The sequence below is a fragment of the Colobus angolensis genome, unplaced genomic scaffold (genome assembly GCF_000951035.1).
Source record: "Colobus angolensis palliatus isolate OR3802 unplaced genomic scaffold, Cang.pa_1.0 Scaffold349, whole genome shotgun sequence".
NCBI classification, from domain to species: domain Eukaryota; kingdom Metazoa; phylum Chordata; class Mammalia; order Primates; family Cercopithecidae; genus Colobus; species Colobus angolensis.
Genome location: NW_012116810.1, coordinates 694,455 through 711,028, shown reverse-complemented (window position 1 = coordinate 711,028; position 16,574 = coordinate 694,455). Strand labels below are relative to the sequence as shown.

General features: G+C 42.7%; 1 protein-coding gene across 2 annotated transcripts in view; it reads left to right on the top strand.

The window, feature by feature from the left end:
- POP1 (processing of precursor 1, ribonuclease P/MRP subunit (S. cerevisiae)) overlaps window positions 1-15,646 on the top strand; it is a 43,977-nt gene extending 28,331 nt beyond the window's left edge. For both annotated transcript variants that reach the window (XM_011952728.1, XM_011952729.1), the window contains exons 12-16: window positions 2,462-2,577; window positions 4,674-4,865; window positions 6,293-6,447; window positions 11,863-12,225; window positions 13,437-15,646. In XM_011952728.1, coding sequence (XP_011808118.1) covers window positions 2,462-2,577; window positions 4,674-4,865; window positions 6,293-6,447; window positions 11,863-12,225; window positions 13,437-14,091 — 1,481 coding nt within the window. In that variant the 3' untranslated portion in view covers window positions 14,092-15,646. The remainder of the gene's footprint in view (window positions 1-2,461; window positions 2,578-4,673; window positions 4,866-6,292; window positions 6,448-11,862; window positions 12,226-13,436) is intronic.
- Window positions 15,647-16,574: the final 928 nt, after the last annotated feature.

Below are 16,574 nucleotides of genomic sequence, written 5' to 3'. Positions count from 1 at the left end.
AGACTGTGCCACTGCACTCCAGTCTGGGCAACAGAGCAAGACTCCATCTTAAAAAAAACAAAAAATTCCTCTGTGTTTCACATGGCTCAATAGTGCATTTCTTTTTAGCTCAATAATATTCCCTTGTGTGGACATACTGTCTACTTTGTTTTATCTGTTATTATTATTATCATTATTATTATTTTATTTATTTTTGAGACAGAGTCTCACTCTGTCACCCAGACCTAAGTGCAGTGGTGCAATCATGGCTCACTGCAGCCTTGACCTTCCAGACTCAAGCGATCCTCCCACCTCAGCCCCCAAGTAGCTGGGATTATAGGCACGTACCACTATGCCTGGCTAATTTTTAACTTTTTGTAGAGACAGGGTCTCATTAAATTGCCCAGGCTGGTCTTGAACTCGTAGGCTCAAGTGATCCTCCCAACTCAGCCTACCAAAGTGCTAGGATTACAGGCATGAGCCACTTTTGCCAGACCTATCTATTATTATCTTTTAGAATATTTGAAGATGAGGTAGTACTTTCCTGGGTCTTTACACCATAAGTATCAACTATCTCTTGTTTGCAGCTTAGTCTGACTAAAATCCCAATCATGACCCCAAATGCGTGGCAGTGCTCCACAGGAAAGCACTCTGGGTACCCGGCCTGTTGGAAGTGGAGCTTGACTGCTCCTAGACAGGCCATGTGAACCTGCAGCACATAGCACTGTGGCTTGTGGATCTGATGGTGGTTATCTCTGTAAGGAAGAGCAGTGTACTGAAGCTGCTGTGGCTTTAAACAATTTTTTATTTTGCTTTATTTTTTTGAGACAGGGTCTGGCTCTGTCACCCAGGCTGGAGTGGAGTGGCACAGTCTCAGCTCACTGCAACTTCTGCCTCCTGGGCTCAAGCCATCCTCCTACCTCAGCCTCTCAAGTAGCTGGGACTACAGGCACACACCACCATACCCAGCTAATTCTTGTAGAGACAGGGTTTTGCCACGTTGCCCAGGCTGGTCTTGAACTCCTGAGCTGAAGCCATCTGCCCGCCTTGGCCTCCCAAAGTGCTGGGATTATAGACATGAGCCATTGTGCCTGGCCTGTTGTGGCTTTTAAACAGTTTTTAATCTCAGATCTTTTCATCAACTTAATTTTTTTTCTAACTTTGTTCTCCCTTAAAATCTGTCACACTATGGCCCAATTGCTCCCAACTTATTTTTTACTAGCCATCAGACCCATGCAGGCAGGTATGTGCCTTCGAGTGATGTTTCTTTGTGGAGAGTTTAGAACTATAACCCAAACTCAAAAATTGTCTTTGTCTTCTAATGAAAATTCATCAGTTCAACAAAATAAGATTTGGGAGATACTTTTCCCTGGGGACTAAATGACCGCATGTAGGAAGTTCCTTCTATCAATATAGAGGCTTGTCACTGATAAAGTTTCTTCCTCTTTCTGCTTGAGTACTTGCTAGAATGGTATAGCTTATTTAAGGGATAAAACACTATGTATCACTGAAAATATGCTTATTTTAAAGGGATGAGGCTGGGCACGGTGGCTCACACCTGTAATCCCAGCACTTTGGGAGGCTGAGGCAGGTGGATCACTTGAGGTCAGGAGTTCGAGACCAGCCTGGCCAACATGGTGAAATCCTGTCTCTACTAAAAATAGCAAAATTAGCCAGCAATGGTGACACGTACCTGTAATCCCAGCTACTTGGGAGGCTGAGGCAGGAGAATCATGTGAACCTGGGAGGGGGAGGTTGCAGTGAACTAAGACTGTGCCACTGCACTCCAGGTTGGGCGACAGAGTGAGACTCTGTCTCAAAGAAAAAAAAAAGGATGCAAAAATACATTTTACAGAAAGGAATAAGTAGTTCAATATAAATAGGTTATCAGAGACTTAAAATAATGGGGCAGAAGAGAAGATGATGATATCTGTTGGCTCACCACCATTGGATGAGGAATGATACACAAAGTCCTGAAGCCAGTAGCTGAAATATGACATGTATTTATAATATGGCATATTATTATTTAGAGATGGGGTCTTGCTATGTGGTCCAGGCTGGACTTAAACTCCTGGGCTTAAGCGATCCTCCCCGTTTAGCCTCCCAAGTGGTTGGAATTACAGGTGTGCACCACCATGCCTGGCTTAATGTGCCATAGTGTTTGCCTTTGCAGTGGCTACTAGAATTTGATTATCTTGCATGTGGAATTAGGCAGATTTTTGGAGGCAATTTAATATTGTGATATTTGCATCTTATACATGAAAAATCAATACCAAAGAAAACTGCTTAGGAGCCTGTGCTATGTCATAGACTGTAGAACTGACTATAAGAATAACTTAATTTCTTGTCAAGTAAATTCTTCTAAACTAAGTGAATGCCTATGAAATATTGGTTTGTAACAAAAGGCCTACTGCCAACGTTTGGAGTTTGACTTCATTGATCTGAAGGATGTGGTTTGAAGGCTATTTCTTTTCCCTCTTAGATAATGAGAAAGTTAGACAGCTGCTTCTGGAGGGTGTGCCTGTGGAATGTACGCATAGCTTTATCTGGAACCAAGATATCTGTAAGAGTGTCACAGAGAATAAAATCTCGGATCAGGTAACTAATTAGTGTAAGGATTATTGGTAAAGTCATGAATGACAGGTTAAATATATCATTCTAGAGACCGTAAAAAGTTATTTCATACTTCATAGAATTCCATAGACTTTCTTTTGTTTTCAAACAAGTTGTTGATCCCTGACTCATGATATGTACTGTGATTTTCTTCTATTCTTAGGGATAATCTAAGAATAAGGATAGGGATATAAGAATAAGGATCTTACCTGTTATCCAAGGATAAGAATCTAAGAAGAAAGATACATATTGTGATTTTTTTTCTGTTCTTAGAGATAAAGTAAGAATAATCTCTAGAAAATGTTAATACAAAGACTTTTTCTTGAAATGATGATCTCATGGTTTAAATATGTTTTTCTTTTATTGTTTTCTTTTCCCTTAAATGTTCTCTGTCTTTAATTTTACTATGATTGGGGAACTTCCAGGGCCAGACATTGTGTGAGATGCTGGGATAGATGACTTAGATGTGGTCAAAGAAAGTACAGGGCACTCAGGAAATCTCTAGAAGGGGTACTGAGCTCAGATGAGAAAAATGAGGCTGGCCTCCTGGATGGAAGAGCAGGCATTTGAACTGACTCTCAGATGGGAGCCAGAAGTCACCAGACTTCTTGGATGCAGAGTCAAGGTTTCAGTGAAGATAAGATTGCAGGAAGTGAGAAAAGCATGTGCAGGAGCCCAGGCAGAAACCGGGAAGACTCTCCAAGTGGATCAGGAGCTAGGAATCAGAAATAGGGTGAGAAATGAAGCTGAAGACACAAATGGGGCTAGAGCATGAAAGACCTTGAAGCCTTTTAAGGATTTGGAGATGTGGGACACCCTTAAAGGTTTTAAGGTTGGCCATGACATGATGAGATTTCACACTGGCAGCAGTGGGGGGTTGGAGATGGGGGGTGAGGGAGCTGGAGAGAGACTGTGGTTTGGATGGCCTTAAAAAGACCCTTGAAATATTCAAATATGACATGATGGGGGCCTGAATTGTGGCAGTGTGGCTGGAGTGGAGGGGGTGAGGTTTAACGCATATTCCTGGAAGGTGAAATTGACAAGGCTTGGTGGTTGGTTGGAAGATGGGAGGTGAGAAAGGAGGAGGCGTGCCAATTAGGTCCTGATATTCTAGCTTGGATTTAGGATTTCAGCTAAAAGAGAGCCAGAGCCATGTCTTACTTGCTCACTGATGTATTTCCAGGTTCTAGAAAAGTGTGTAGCACATAGAAGTGCTCAGTAAATATTTGAATGGCTGAATGAATGGAGTGTGTGAATTGTGGTGTCATTCAGCTAGGTGGGGGATACAGGAAGAGAGCAAATACAGTGGAAGGGTGATGAGCTGTGGGACTTCCCAAGAGCAGAGGTCCAGGAGGCAAGTTTCGATCCCAGAAGGAAGAGTCAGGGCTAAAGAGAGATAGTTTGGAATTACTAACACATAGATGGTAGCAGAAACTCCGAAAGTGAAAAAAAAGATTGGACTTGGCTTGAAGAGCATTCATGAGATAGCAGTTACACTATGGTCTGGAGGCAGTCTCTTGCATGGTTTTTTCTAAACTGAGTGATAGCCCTCTTACCTACCTGTTAATCTCTTTTTACAGCTCCAAGAAAAGTCTGAAAGGATGTTATCCACCCCCTACGTTCCCCTTAACAATAATTTTAACCATCTTCTGTTTTGATTCTTTAAGACCTGGTGGGCAATTTTCACAAGAGCCAGTGCATTTTTCTAGTTGCACATCCTTGAGAAGGCGTCAATTGTTTATATCTTTTTTACTTCATGACACCAAATCTTACTCAAAATCAATGTAAGGACAGAATATCAACATATAAGATTAATCTTGATATAAGAGATCAACAGAATGAATGCTGATAATGAATGATATAAGACAATCTGGCATTTCTACCTAAACACTTGTATAGAGGAAAATATCTGTAGGAGGAATACCTTATACTTAAAATGGCTCACACTTATTTATTGAGAATGTTTTTCTCTTGCTTTTTTAAAAGAGCATTTAACTTTCTAAAGCTGCTTATAGGGAGACCCAGGAGGATCTCCCAGAAGACTAGGGCTGTTTGTCTTGAATTATTTTCTTCCACTTTAGGATTTAAACCGGATGAGGAGTGAATTGCTGGTGCCTGGGTCACAGCTTATTTTAGGTCCCCATGAATCCAAGATACCTATACTTTTGATTCAGCAGCCAGGAAAAGTGACTGGTGAAGACCGACTAGGCTGGGGAAGTGGCTGGGATGTCCTACTCCCAAAGGGCTGGGGCATGGCTTTCTGGATTCCATTTGTAAGTTACTTTTTGATTCTAACAGTTGCAATATTTAAAATAGATTCCTAATAAATGCTAAGTACTCAAAATGTTCCAGACTTTATGTACAATTTAGGAGGAATTGAGTGGTATATTTCTGCCCTTAGAGCTATCGTCCCGGATACAAGATACTTCATACATACAGTTCCTGGAGCCAGGTTCTCATCATAAGACCTGTGCTGACATATCATTAATTGTTGAGGTTTTTAAAGTGACCTGATTTTTGAATAGTAGTGGCAACAAAAATGTCTAGCTATTTGATTTGAAGAAATTTGTTATAGCTTAAAAGCAAAGGACTTAACTTTTACAGACAGATAGAATACTTTTTTAAAAAATGTTAACTATAACCATATACCCATATTTATCAACTGCAGCTAAAAATTTTATTAGAATCGAATGTGTCTTTTTTTCCTGGTTATTTTAAATATTACTTCAAAGGCTGGGTGTGGTGGTTCACGCCTGTAATCCCAGCACTTTGGGAGGCCGAGGTTGGCAGATCACTTGAGGTCAGGAGTTTGAGGCCAGCCTGGCCAACATGGTGAAACCCCGTCTCAACTAAAAATACAAAAATTAGCTGGGTATGATGGCTCCTTGGGAGACTGAGGCATAAGAATCCCTTGAACCTGGGAGGCGGAGTTGCAGTGAGCTGAGATCACACCACTGCACTCCAGCCTGGGTGACAGAGCGAGACTCTGTCTCAAAAATGAAAATAAATAAATAAATAAATATTACTTTGATCCTAGAGAGTGTAAAAGGCATGTGAGACTTTTAGATTCATGCCAGTAATTAATTTTTGGCATGCCTAGTGCAAGGACATCCAGTTAATCATTCAGGAGTAGGAATATTTAAAAATAATCCTACTTAATTTTTTACTATGAGATGCTTTCAAGCATACAAAAAAGAATAGATGCTGATGTAGTGAATGCCTGTGTGCCATTTACCCAGCATCTGGCTTAAGAAATAAAACACTACAGATGCATCAATGCACCCTGTGTACCTCTCTCCAGTTTCATTTCTCTCCCTCCTTTTAAAATAATCACTCCTCTGATTTCAGTGTTTGCTACTACCATGCATATTTTTATAGCTTTATTGAAGTATGTTTGTATCCCACAATAAAATAACTATTTAGACTTGACACGTTTTTAAAGTATATACCTCACCATATATATGATTTTGCAACTTGCTGTATTCACTTGGCATTGAGATTCTTTTCCATATTTATTAATGAAGCATGACGAAGCTCAATTTCATTCATTGTTACTATTGCATGGTAATCCATTGTGTGTATTTCTATCCATTCTCCTTTTGAGGGGCATTTAGGTTGTTTCTCATTTTCCCCCATATAAACATTAAGCAATTCACTTTAAGTTGGTAGACTGACAGTATCTTTTTGACATTTCTTTTAGATCTATCGAGGTGCGAGAGTCGGAGGGCTGAAAGAGTCTGCAGTGCATTCTCAGTATAAGAGGTCGCCTAATGTCCCAGGCGATTTTCCAGACTGCCCTGCCGGGATGCTGTTTGCAGAAGAGCAAGCTAATAATCTTCTTGAAAAGTACAAAAGGTAAGAAGCTGGCTTCTCTAGTTTGATAATGTTTTAAGGAGAAGAGAAGTGCCTGCTTATATTGGTATCCCAAGCGTTAGGATGGCTTTGGTAATTCTTGTTATCTAACATGGAGTTTCATAGACTTTTCAGTGAGTTCAGCATTACTGAGAATTAATTAAGAAGATATGACTTAAGTGGGGAGATTGTCTTATGTCTGTTTGGCTTTTATAGGCCCATTTTGGTTATAAACCTTTTTGTTCATTATTTATTTCTATCAATAATAATGTACACTTAAACTTGGACATGAGTCTCAGACACTTGTTAATAGATTTCTAGTACCAACCCCTCTCTCCCTCCAAAATGGAAATTGTGTTTTTAAAACGTATTATAGAAGTAAAATATAGTTATAAAATTTTAATTAACTATGAAAATATATAAAAAGATAAATTGGTATAGTCCTGCCATCCAGAGAGATAAGTACTGTTTGTTTGTTTTTTGAGATGGTGGTCTTGCTCTGTTGCCCAGGCTGGAGTTCAGTGGTATGATCTTGGCTCACTGAAACCTCCGCCTCCTGGGCTCAAGCGATTCTTTCACCTCACCCGTGTAACTGAGAGTAAAGACATGTGCCATTGTGCCTGGCTAACTTCTGCATTTTCTGTAGAGACAGGGTTTCACTATGTTGTCCAGGCTGGTCTCAATATCGGTTTTCCATGGATACACTGGCCTCGGCCTCCCAAAGTGCCAAGATTATAGGTATGAGCCACTGTACCTGGCCAAGCACTGTTTTTATATCTTAGTACTTATCCATTTAGACTTTTATTTTTTCATTGGAAGTGTGGCCAATGAGGGTCATGATTTCCTTTATATTACAAAGTATATTCTAACATTTGGAATTTGTTGCCCCCTAAATTGTAGGCTCCCAGAAGCACAGAAGCTGTCTCTCTTTATTGTGGCATTTGCAGTGTCTAGCCAGTGCCTGGTGCACAGTAGGTCTTAATAACCTTTATTTGTTGTCTGATGAATGACTGGTTGAATATTGTAGTTCCTTGATGGTGAGCTTCATGAGGGCAGAATTGTGTTTTCTTGTTCATTGCTGCAACCATAACTGTAGAGACAGGCAGTCTGCCTAGCTTTTTTGGGGGGTGGGGTGGGGTGGGGGGGACAGGATCTCACTCTGTCACCCAGGCTGGAGTACAGTGGCATGATCATGGCTGACCACAGCCTCCACCTCCCGGACCCAGGTGATCCTCCCACCTCAGCCTCCAGAGTAGCTGGGACTACAGGCACCTGCCACCACACCTGGCTAATTTTTGTATTTTTTGTAGAGATGAGGTTTTGTGATGTTGCCCAGGGTGTTCGTGAACTCCTGGGCTCAAGTGATCCACGTGCTTTGGCCTCCCAAAGTGCTAGGGTTACAGGTGTGAGCTACCCTGCCTGGCCTGTGCCTGGGTTTCAAACTATTTGCGGAGTGGTGGATGAATGAGTGACTAGTGATATATTCCTGGATTGCTAGCTTACCAGCTCTTTGAGGGCAGCAATCACATGTTATACATCCTTGTGTCTCCCATAGAATGTAGTTGAGAGGCTTCTATGTGTTTGTTAAATAATAGTTGACAATAATACTTATTTCTTACTCTTCAGAGCTTTTTATGCATGCAAATTTTCCATAGATACACATTTTTTTTTAAAGAATGGTATTACATACATTATTTTGAAACCTGCCTTTTTCATTTAACAATATGGTATGTATAGTTTTACCATATCAAAAAATATGACTCCAAACCAAGTATTGACAAACTTTTTTGGTAGAGGGCCAGATGCTAAATATTTTTGGCTTTGTGGAGCCTTTGTTCTCCATGGCAGCTACTCAACTCTGCCATTGTGGCTTCAAAGCAGCTGCAGATGACATGTAAGAGAACGAGCACGGCTGTGTTCCAATCATGCTTTATATATGGACACTCAGATTTGAATTTCATATAATTTTCATGTGTCACGAAATATTACTCTTTTGCTTTTTCAACCATTTAAAAATGTAGAAACCATCCTTAGCTCATGGGTGGTACAAAAACAGACAGCAGGCTACATTTGGCCTGTGAGTCAGCCTGCCAGCTTTGCTCAAAATGTCACTTTGAATGGTCGCATGCAATTGCAGTGTGGATGTCCTGTAATATATCAGTGGCTCTTGAGGTTATTTCTGATTTTTTGCTGTGTGTTTCTGTGAACATCTTCCTGTGTGCATCTTTATATATTTGTCTCATTTATTCCTTCATTTAACATACATTTCTTTAGAGCCTACTGTGTGTCAAACACCATTCTAGGTGCTGGGGCGACAGCAGGGGCAAGGCAGACAAGTCTGTCTCTGCCTTCATGGAGCTTATATTCTTCTTTTATTTTTTGAGACAGGGTCTCACTCTGTCATCCAGGCTGGAGTGCAGTGGTGTGATCATAGCTTACTGCAGCCTCCAACTCCTGGGCTCAAGCAGTCCTCCCATCTCGGCCTCCTGAGTAGCTGGGACTGTAGGTGTGCACCACCACTCCTGGCTAATTTTTAAATTTTTTGTAGACAGGGTCTCGCTTTGTTGCCCAAGCTGGTCTTGAACTGGCCTCAAGCAATCCTCCCACCCCAGCCTCCCAAAATGCTGGGATTACAGGAATGAGCCATTATACCTGGCCATGTAACTTGTGTTTTTGATGGAGGCACAAGTGTCTAGGCTGGTTGGGGGTACCCAGGAGATGGGAGGGAGGCTAAAATGTAAGAGCTAAGTCCTTGGACAAGGAAGAAGGGGTGGGATTCAGGGCACAAGTAGAGGAGGCAGTATCTGTTGGGATTGAGTTCAGTTCTTCTGAATATAAGACTGTTAGACTGCCACTGATACCGTTTAATCTGCTTTTATTTCTTTGGCTATCTTCCAAATAGATTTACAAACAGTTCTGACTCTTTTTTTTTTGAAATGGAGTCTTGCTCTGTCGCCAGGCTGGAGTGCAGTGGCATGATCTCGGCTCATTGCAACCTCCGCCTCCCAGGTTCAAGCGATTCTCCTGCTTCAGCCTCCCGAGTAGCTGGGATTACAGGTGTCCGCCACCATGCCCAGCTAATTTTTGTATTTTTAGTAGAGATGGGGTTTCACCACCAGGATGGTCTTGATCTGTTGACCTTGTGATCCGCCTGTCTCGGCCTCCCAAAGTGCTGGGATTACAGGCGTGAGCCACCGCGCACAGCCCTGTCTCTTAATCCTATTTCCAAACCACTTTCTTTCTGTAATTCTTAAGTTGGCTAGTTCTTCTTCCTCAGAAAAATTAATATAAGACTGTTAGACTGCCACTGAAATCTGAACATGGATTTATTTAGCTAGGTTAGATTCTGCGGTGGGGGGATTAAGTAGCACACTCCTGATTGTGACTGTCTTCATGAAAAAAGAGGCACAACTAGCAGCCAGCAGTAAGAAGGGGAGAGAGGCTGTTGGAGATTTGAAGAGAGAGGAATTGTAAGCAGTTTCTGGGACAGTGGAAGATGGAATTGAGCGGAGAAACATGGGATCTGTAAGATGTAGAGAGCGCCTATTTGAGATTTGCGTTTATAAAGGAAGACCATTCAGGATCATTTTGAGTTCTTCCTCAGCTGTGCTCTGCCACTCGGGCTGGCATGAGGTCATTGGAGAGTCAGCTGCGCCCAGGTGGACTTTCCAGTGGAGGGAGTGGGGGCATTTGTAGGGGAGGGACGGTGGTGTGAACCATGGAGTCTAGGCTGATGAAGAGCGAGGCAGCTGCTGTGAGCCGCGGGGAGGTGCTAGTGTAAATGGATGGTTGGGGCATTGTTGTGGGAGGGTAAGTGGGTGGAAAACAGGAGGCATGGCTCTGAGAACAGGATACTGACATCATGGTTTGAAGCTGGAGCAGGTGTTGGCAGTGACCACACTTAAGGTATGAGCAGCGAGTGGGTGCTTGAGTTGGGGTGAAGTAAAAGATGCGAAGTGAGGGTGGGAAGGTGACTGGTGGGGTATTGGAAGGATGATTTAGGCAGATGCTGAAGCCACTGGGAGTGACAACAAGAGTCATGGTGGCGCAGCGGAAGGCAGAGTAACCGTCAAGATCATTCATTGCAGCCTTGTTTGGAGGAACAAAAGCTTGAAGACAATCAAAATGTCCTTTCATAGAGGACTGTCTAAATCAATAAGGGCATATTCATTCAGGAGAATAAGATACAAGATACACAGCCTTTTAAAAAGAAAGAACGAGGGAGCTTTCAGTACTGGCATAAAGTAATCAAGATATTTTGTTAAATGAAAAAAGTGAAGTTAAGCAAAAAGTACTGTATCTAATATGCTACTATTTGTATAAAAATAAATAAAAAGGAAGAGATATGTACATATCTGCTTGTATGTACATAAAATGTCTCTGGAAGGCTATGTAAGAAACTGATAATGATATTTATTGTTTTTGTGGAGGGTAGCTGGGTCACTGGAGGTCAAGAGTAAAACAGAAACTTCATGTAACCTTGAGCTTAGTGTATAGGAAAATCGTGGCGCAACTCCAGGGGCACCAGTTCCTTGTAGCTTTCAGGAATTAACCCCCTGGTGTGGTTCCGTGGCCACATGGGGCTACATTGTTTATTGAAAACCAGAGAAAACAAAAAAGCTTGGCTGGTAGAGTTGGTTATTATTATTATTATTTTATTTATTTTTTTTTGGAGATGGAGTTTTGCTCTTGTCACCCAGGATGGAGTGCAGTGGCATGATCTCAGCTTACTGCAACCTCTGCCTCCCGGGTTCAAGTGATTCTCCTGCCTCACCCTCCCTAGTAGCTGGGATTTCAGGCACGTGCCACCACACCTGGCTAATTTTTTTGTATTTTTAGTAGAGATGGGGTTTCACCGTGTTGGCCAGGCTGGTCTCGAACTCCTGACTTCCGGTGATCCACCCACCTGGGCCTCCCAAAGTGCTGGGATTACAAGTATGAGCCACCGCGCCTGGCCTATTATTATTATATTTTGAGACGGAGTCTTACTTTGTTGCCCAGGCTGGAGTGCAGTGGCGCGATCTTGCCTCACTGCAGCCTCTGCCTCCTGGGTTTAAGTGATTCGTCTGCCTCGGCCTCCCAAGTAGGTGGGATTATAGGCAACCTCCACCATGCCCGGCTAATTTTTGTATTTTTAGTAGAGCTTTCACCATGTTGGCCAGGCTGGTCTCGAACTCCTGACCTCGGCCTCCTAAAGTGCTGGGATTACAGCCCGCCTCGGCCTCCTAAAGTGCTGGGATTACAGGCATGAGCCACTGAGCCCAGCCTATTATTCATTATCATATGTTTCTTGGAAAGCTTTTGTGTGTGTGTTTGTGTGTGTGTGTTAAAATAGAGATGCATTATAATGGTTATAATTATTTTAGTTTTGCAGTCCTAAATTGTTCAACATTGGTTCTCCTCTGTGTTTTTCTTTAGACGCCCTCCTGCAAAACGGCCCAACTACGTTAAGCTTGGCACTCTGGCACCTTTCTGCTGTCCCTGGGAGCAGTTAACTCAAGACTGGGAGTCAAGAGGCCAGGCCCACGAAGAACCTTCTGTAGCTTCATCTCCAAATGGTAAGGAGAGTAAGCTAAGAAGATCTGAGGCGCCTTGTGCTCCCATGCCTAAAAAACCTCATCAGCCATCTGACGAAGTGGGCACATCCATAGAGCACCCCAGGGAGGCAGAAGAGGTAATGGATGCAGGGTGTCAAGAATCGCCAGGGCCTGAGAGCATCACAGGCCAGGAGGCCGGTGAAAACCATGTTGCTGCCACAGGGAGTCAACTCTGTGTTCTCAGGTAAGTGTCGGTGACTTCTGGGTACATTTTGGATTATTTATTTTAATACTGAAGAGGCTACAGGATATAAGCATCATCACTGTTTATGCAAAATCCAAGGGAATTTATAGACTTTCTGGAAGGGAAAGCCAGTCTTCCATATTTCATAGAGGGCTCAGGGAAACAGCTTAATAATGTTTGATGTAAGGAATGATGCTAATTGATGAAATGATTTACAATATTGTCATCAATAGATCTAAATTAAACCAAGGCAGTTTTTTTCTGACATATTTTATGCAGTTTGAGCAAGAATTCTTTGCTTTAAATCACCAAATTCGATTTTTTCTAGTTCCTTTTGAATCATATGGATTCGTAATAGAGTAGCAACCAGTTAGATGTAATATGGTCCTAACCAGAGAGGCTACCAGATACACTATGTTCTCCTCTCAATATTGCTGCGGGCCAGGTTCTGCTTATCAACAACCCAACAAAGCATTCTGTGCTTTGCTCTGATTTTTTTTTTTTTTTTTGAGATGGAGTCTTGCTCTATTGCCCAGGCAGGAGTGCAGTGGTGTGATCTTGGCTCACTGCAACCTCTGCCTCCTGGATTCAAGCGATTCTCCTGCCTCAGCCTCCCAAGTAGTTGAGACTACAGGTGCATGCCACCACGCTTGGCTAATTTTCACCATGTTGGTCAGGCTGGTCTCAAACTCCTTACCTCATATGATCCGCCCACCTCGGCCTCCCAAAACTGCTAGGATTACAGGTGTGAGCCACTACGCCTGGCCTGTGCTATGATTTTTAAAAAGTGCTTATCCCTCTAGTCTTGTGCTTACTTTTCCATATAGTACCCTCTTAATTTCCTATCATTCTTTCTTACTTTACATGCAACTATTGTCCCTTACAGTTCCTTTACTCATTAAAATCTTAGTGCCTGTTTATTTTCACCCTCACTGTGATTACAATCCTAGATTCTATTTCACTGTCTTGTTTTGCCTGCCTTCAACTTCTTAAACATTTAGTACCTGAGTTTCAGAATGGCAAACACATAAAAAGAAAAATATCAGTACTAAAATGTACTACAGTGTATTTCTATTTTTTAAAAAATTGTAGTTTTGATTCTTATATAGTATAAAAGAATCAAATTAATTCTAGCAGTGTCTAATCTTCTGATTATATGTTTTTTTTCTGGAACAAAATATCCTCAAACGTATGTCTCCAACTTCATGTAGGAGTAGAAAATTACTGAAGCAACTGTCAGCCTGGTGTGGGCCCAGTTCTGAGGACACTCGGGGAGCCCGGCGAGCTCCTGGCAGAGGCCAGCAAGGATTGACCAGAGAGGCCTGCCTGTCCATCTTGGGCCACTTCCCCAGGGCCCTGGTGTGGGTCAGCCTGTCCCTGCTCAGCAAGGGCAGCCCCGAGCCTCACACCATGATCTGCGTCCCAGCCAAGGAGGACTTCCTCCAGCTCCGTGAGGACTGGCATTACTGTGGGCCCCAGGAATCCAAACACAGTGACCCATTCAGGAGCAAGATCCTGGAACAGAAAGAGAAGAAGAAAAGGGAGAAGAGGCAGAAGCCGGGACGCGCCTCTTCTGATGGCCCGGCGTGGGAAGAGCCCGTGGCTGGGCAGGAAGCTCTGACTCTGGGGCTGTGGTCAGGCCCTCTGCCGCGTGTGACGATGCACTGCTCCAGAACTCTCCTAGGCTTTGTGACTCAGGGAGATTTTTCCATGGCTGTTGGCTGTGGAGAAGCCCTGGGGTTTGTTAGCTTGACAGGCTTGCTGGATATGCTGTCCAGCCAGCCGGCAGCGCAGAGGGGCTTAGTGCTACTGAGGCCTCCCGCCTCTCTGCAATATCGATTTGCGAGGATTGCTATTGAGGTGTGAACGTGCACTTATATCCCAGCAGGGCATAGATAATGTGTTATTATTGTCTGCCAAGTTTCACATGTGGCGAGTCTGCTTCTGCTTCAGAACATCATGTGAAACTCCTTGGAAACAAGAATAAAAAATTATGTATTATGCAGATGATAAAATGTTTATATCATTCCAGTAGTGTCATTGATTTCCATCTTTCCCTGTCATTGCTGTAATACTTTTAAATTATTTGGCCAAAAGCTTTGTATTATGATCTCTTGGTCTGTGTAGTTGTGGCTGAAAATAATTGGAAGCTCTACAAGTTATCATCCCCCTTTTTTGTTAGGAACAAAGGGCTTGTCAGGTCTATTTGAAAAACCTTGTAGTCATGTGATAAGCAACAATAGATGTTTAATGATTTCACTGTTACAGCAGAAGACAAGACAAGACGCTTGGCCTCTGTACATGAAATATGGGTCCCTGATGGGCCACATTCAATTCTGTACTGTGATTACCATGCTGAACAACTCAAAGGGAGAAATCATGGACAACTGATTGCTACTTGTTTTCAGGCAGGCAAAGTTTATGGCGACAGTGCTAGGCTGGAATTAGAAAGGGGGGGGTCTATGACGTGGACTTCCTGACTCTTTGATCTCTTTGTTGTTGACCAACATATGATCCTACTAGTTACTTAATTTTTTTAAGTAAAAAAATTATTATTATTTTGTTTCTGCAAAGAATTTCTCAAAGCCATAGAGGAACATTTCTCAGAATGTGTTCTATGAAATGTGTCACCCCGAAAAATAAGAGATTCCAAGGTCAGGTTGATATGGAAACTCTGGGTTAAAGTTAAGCATTTCTGTATGAAAGGACTTCTGGAAACTTCCATGTGATACTGTACATTGTGGATCTCCAGGAAGGGAATGATAGTGTATAGTATTTTCTAAATACTTTGATTCCTAAAGTTCTCTTACAAGCAGCACTTTGTAGGACCAGTGTTCTCAGGAGCGCACCTCGGGCAGCGTGGCTGTGCAGTGCATAGCTACCTCTGCAAGGTGATAACTAAGCCGCAAGCTGCCTTCCAACATTCATGCAGTCACGTTGTCCACCTGAGATTCTCAACAGGGTATAAAAGAAAGGTCTTATCCTGCCCCACAGGAAGAGTGGGCTCAGTGTGACTGTTTTTCCACGAATGGAGAAACTCAGTGCTCATCTACTTTTAGTTGCCACATATGGCTCACTCATAGCCTTGGTCCTTAACTTTCCTGCCATAAATTTCTAGAAGAGCTTAAGCGGGATTTTTTCTAAAAATTGTAAATGTGCAGTTAGGCATTATTTTATGTAAATGCATTGGGTTTTTACTGTAGCGTTCGGCCGTAAATGGCTTTGGGGATGATGTGGTGGGGAAGGATACGGCAGGTGGCACAGTAGTCAGAAAGTACCCGCCGCCAGTGAGATGTCTGATGCTTTGCCGCTCACCACGCCTCTGAATGTCTTTGGATCCAACCCAGATGAGACCGAGAAAAACCAGGGTAACTACGTGGCGCCTGTAAACAGAATAAATGAGAATGTCACCTGATGTTCAGTTGTGAATATTTATTGGACCATTCCTTATTTGTTTTCTGGGCTCTCAGTTACCTCATTTGTGGCTGAGCTCACTCGATGACAGAAGTCTGAGTGTGCTGCGTGGTCACCTAACCACCTTCTGTGCAGCCCTGCCCTCATTATAGAGGACGGCACGTTTGCAGCCACTCTGCCTTGTGGGTGGTGGGTCAAAGAGCTGTGCACCAGAAAGATAGACTAGTATTTCCCAAAATGTATTCCTGGGAGTACTAGTCCCTGCAGCTGTTCCTGGAGAAAAGTGTTCTATGGCTAAATAAATTTGGGAAAAGCTATATATGGTATCCTCCTATTGCAATTCACAATGAATAATTGTATAGTCAAAGCTCTGCAAAGCTCTTTAGGAAAGGAATCTGTCTTTCAGACTCCCACACACGTACCTTTTTTGGTTTTTGCATACCTATTGTCCAGAGAAAACTAGTTTCACAGAAGATACTTTGAAAAACTAACAGAATCTGCAGAGGCAGTAAAGAATCCGTGTTCCTTGTGAAAAAGACTGATAGGGGAATGGCTTACTTTCCGGCAGCTGAATTGATTAGCATGTTGATCTTGATCCTTCTAAGTGCCTGCCATGCTGTGCTAGAGCCGCGTAGCTACCAAATAAGTACAATGTGGCCCTTGTCCTCTTGTTGAGGGAGCAATGCTTTTAGGGTTCTTGAAGCATCCTGACCAACGTGGTGAAACCCCATCTCTACCAAAAATACAAAATCATCTGGGCGTGATGGTGCATGCCTGCCATCCCAGCTACTTGAGAGGCAACGAGAGTGAAACTCTTATCTCAAAAAACAAACAAAAAAAAGGTAAGAGTTGTGAGCTGAACACTTATAGACCAGCTATGCACTTAAGTTCTGTAAGAAACAATGGATTCTTTTTGGTATTTGCTCTAGTAACAT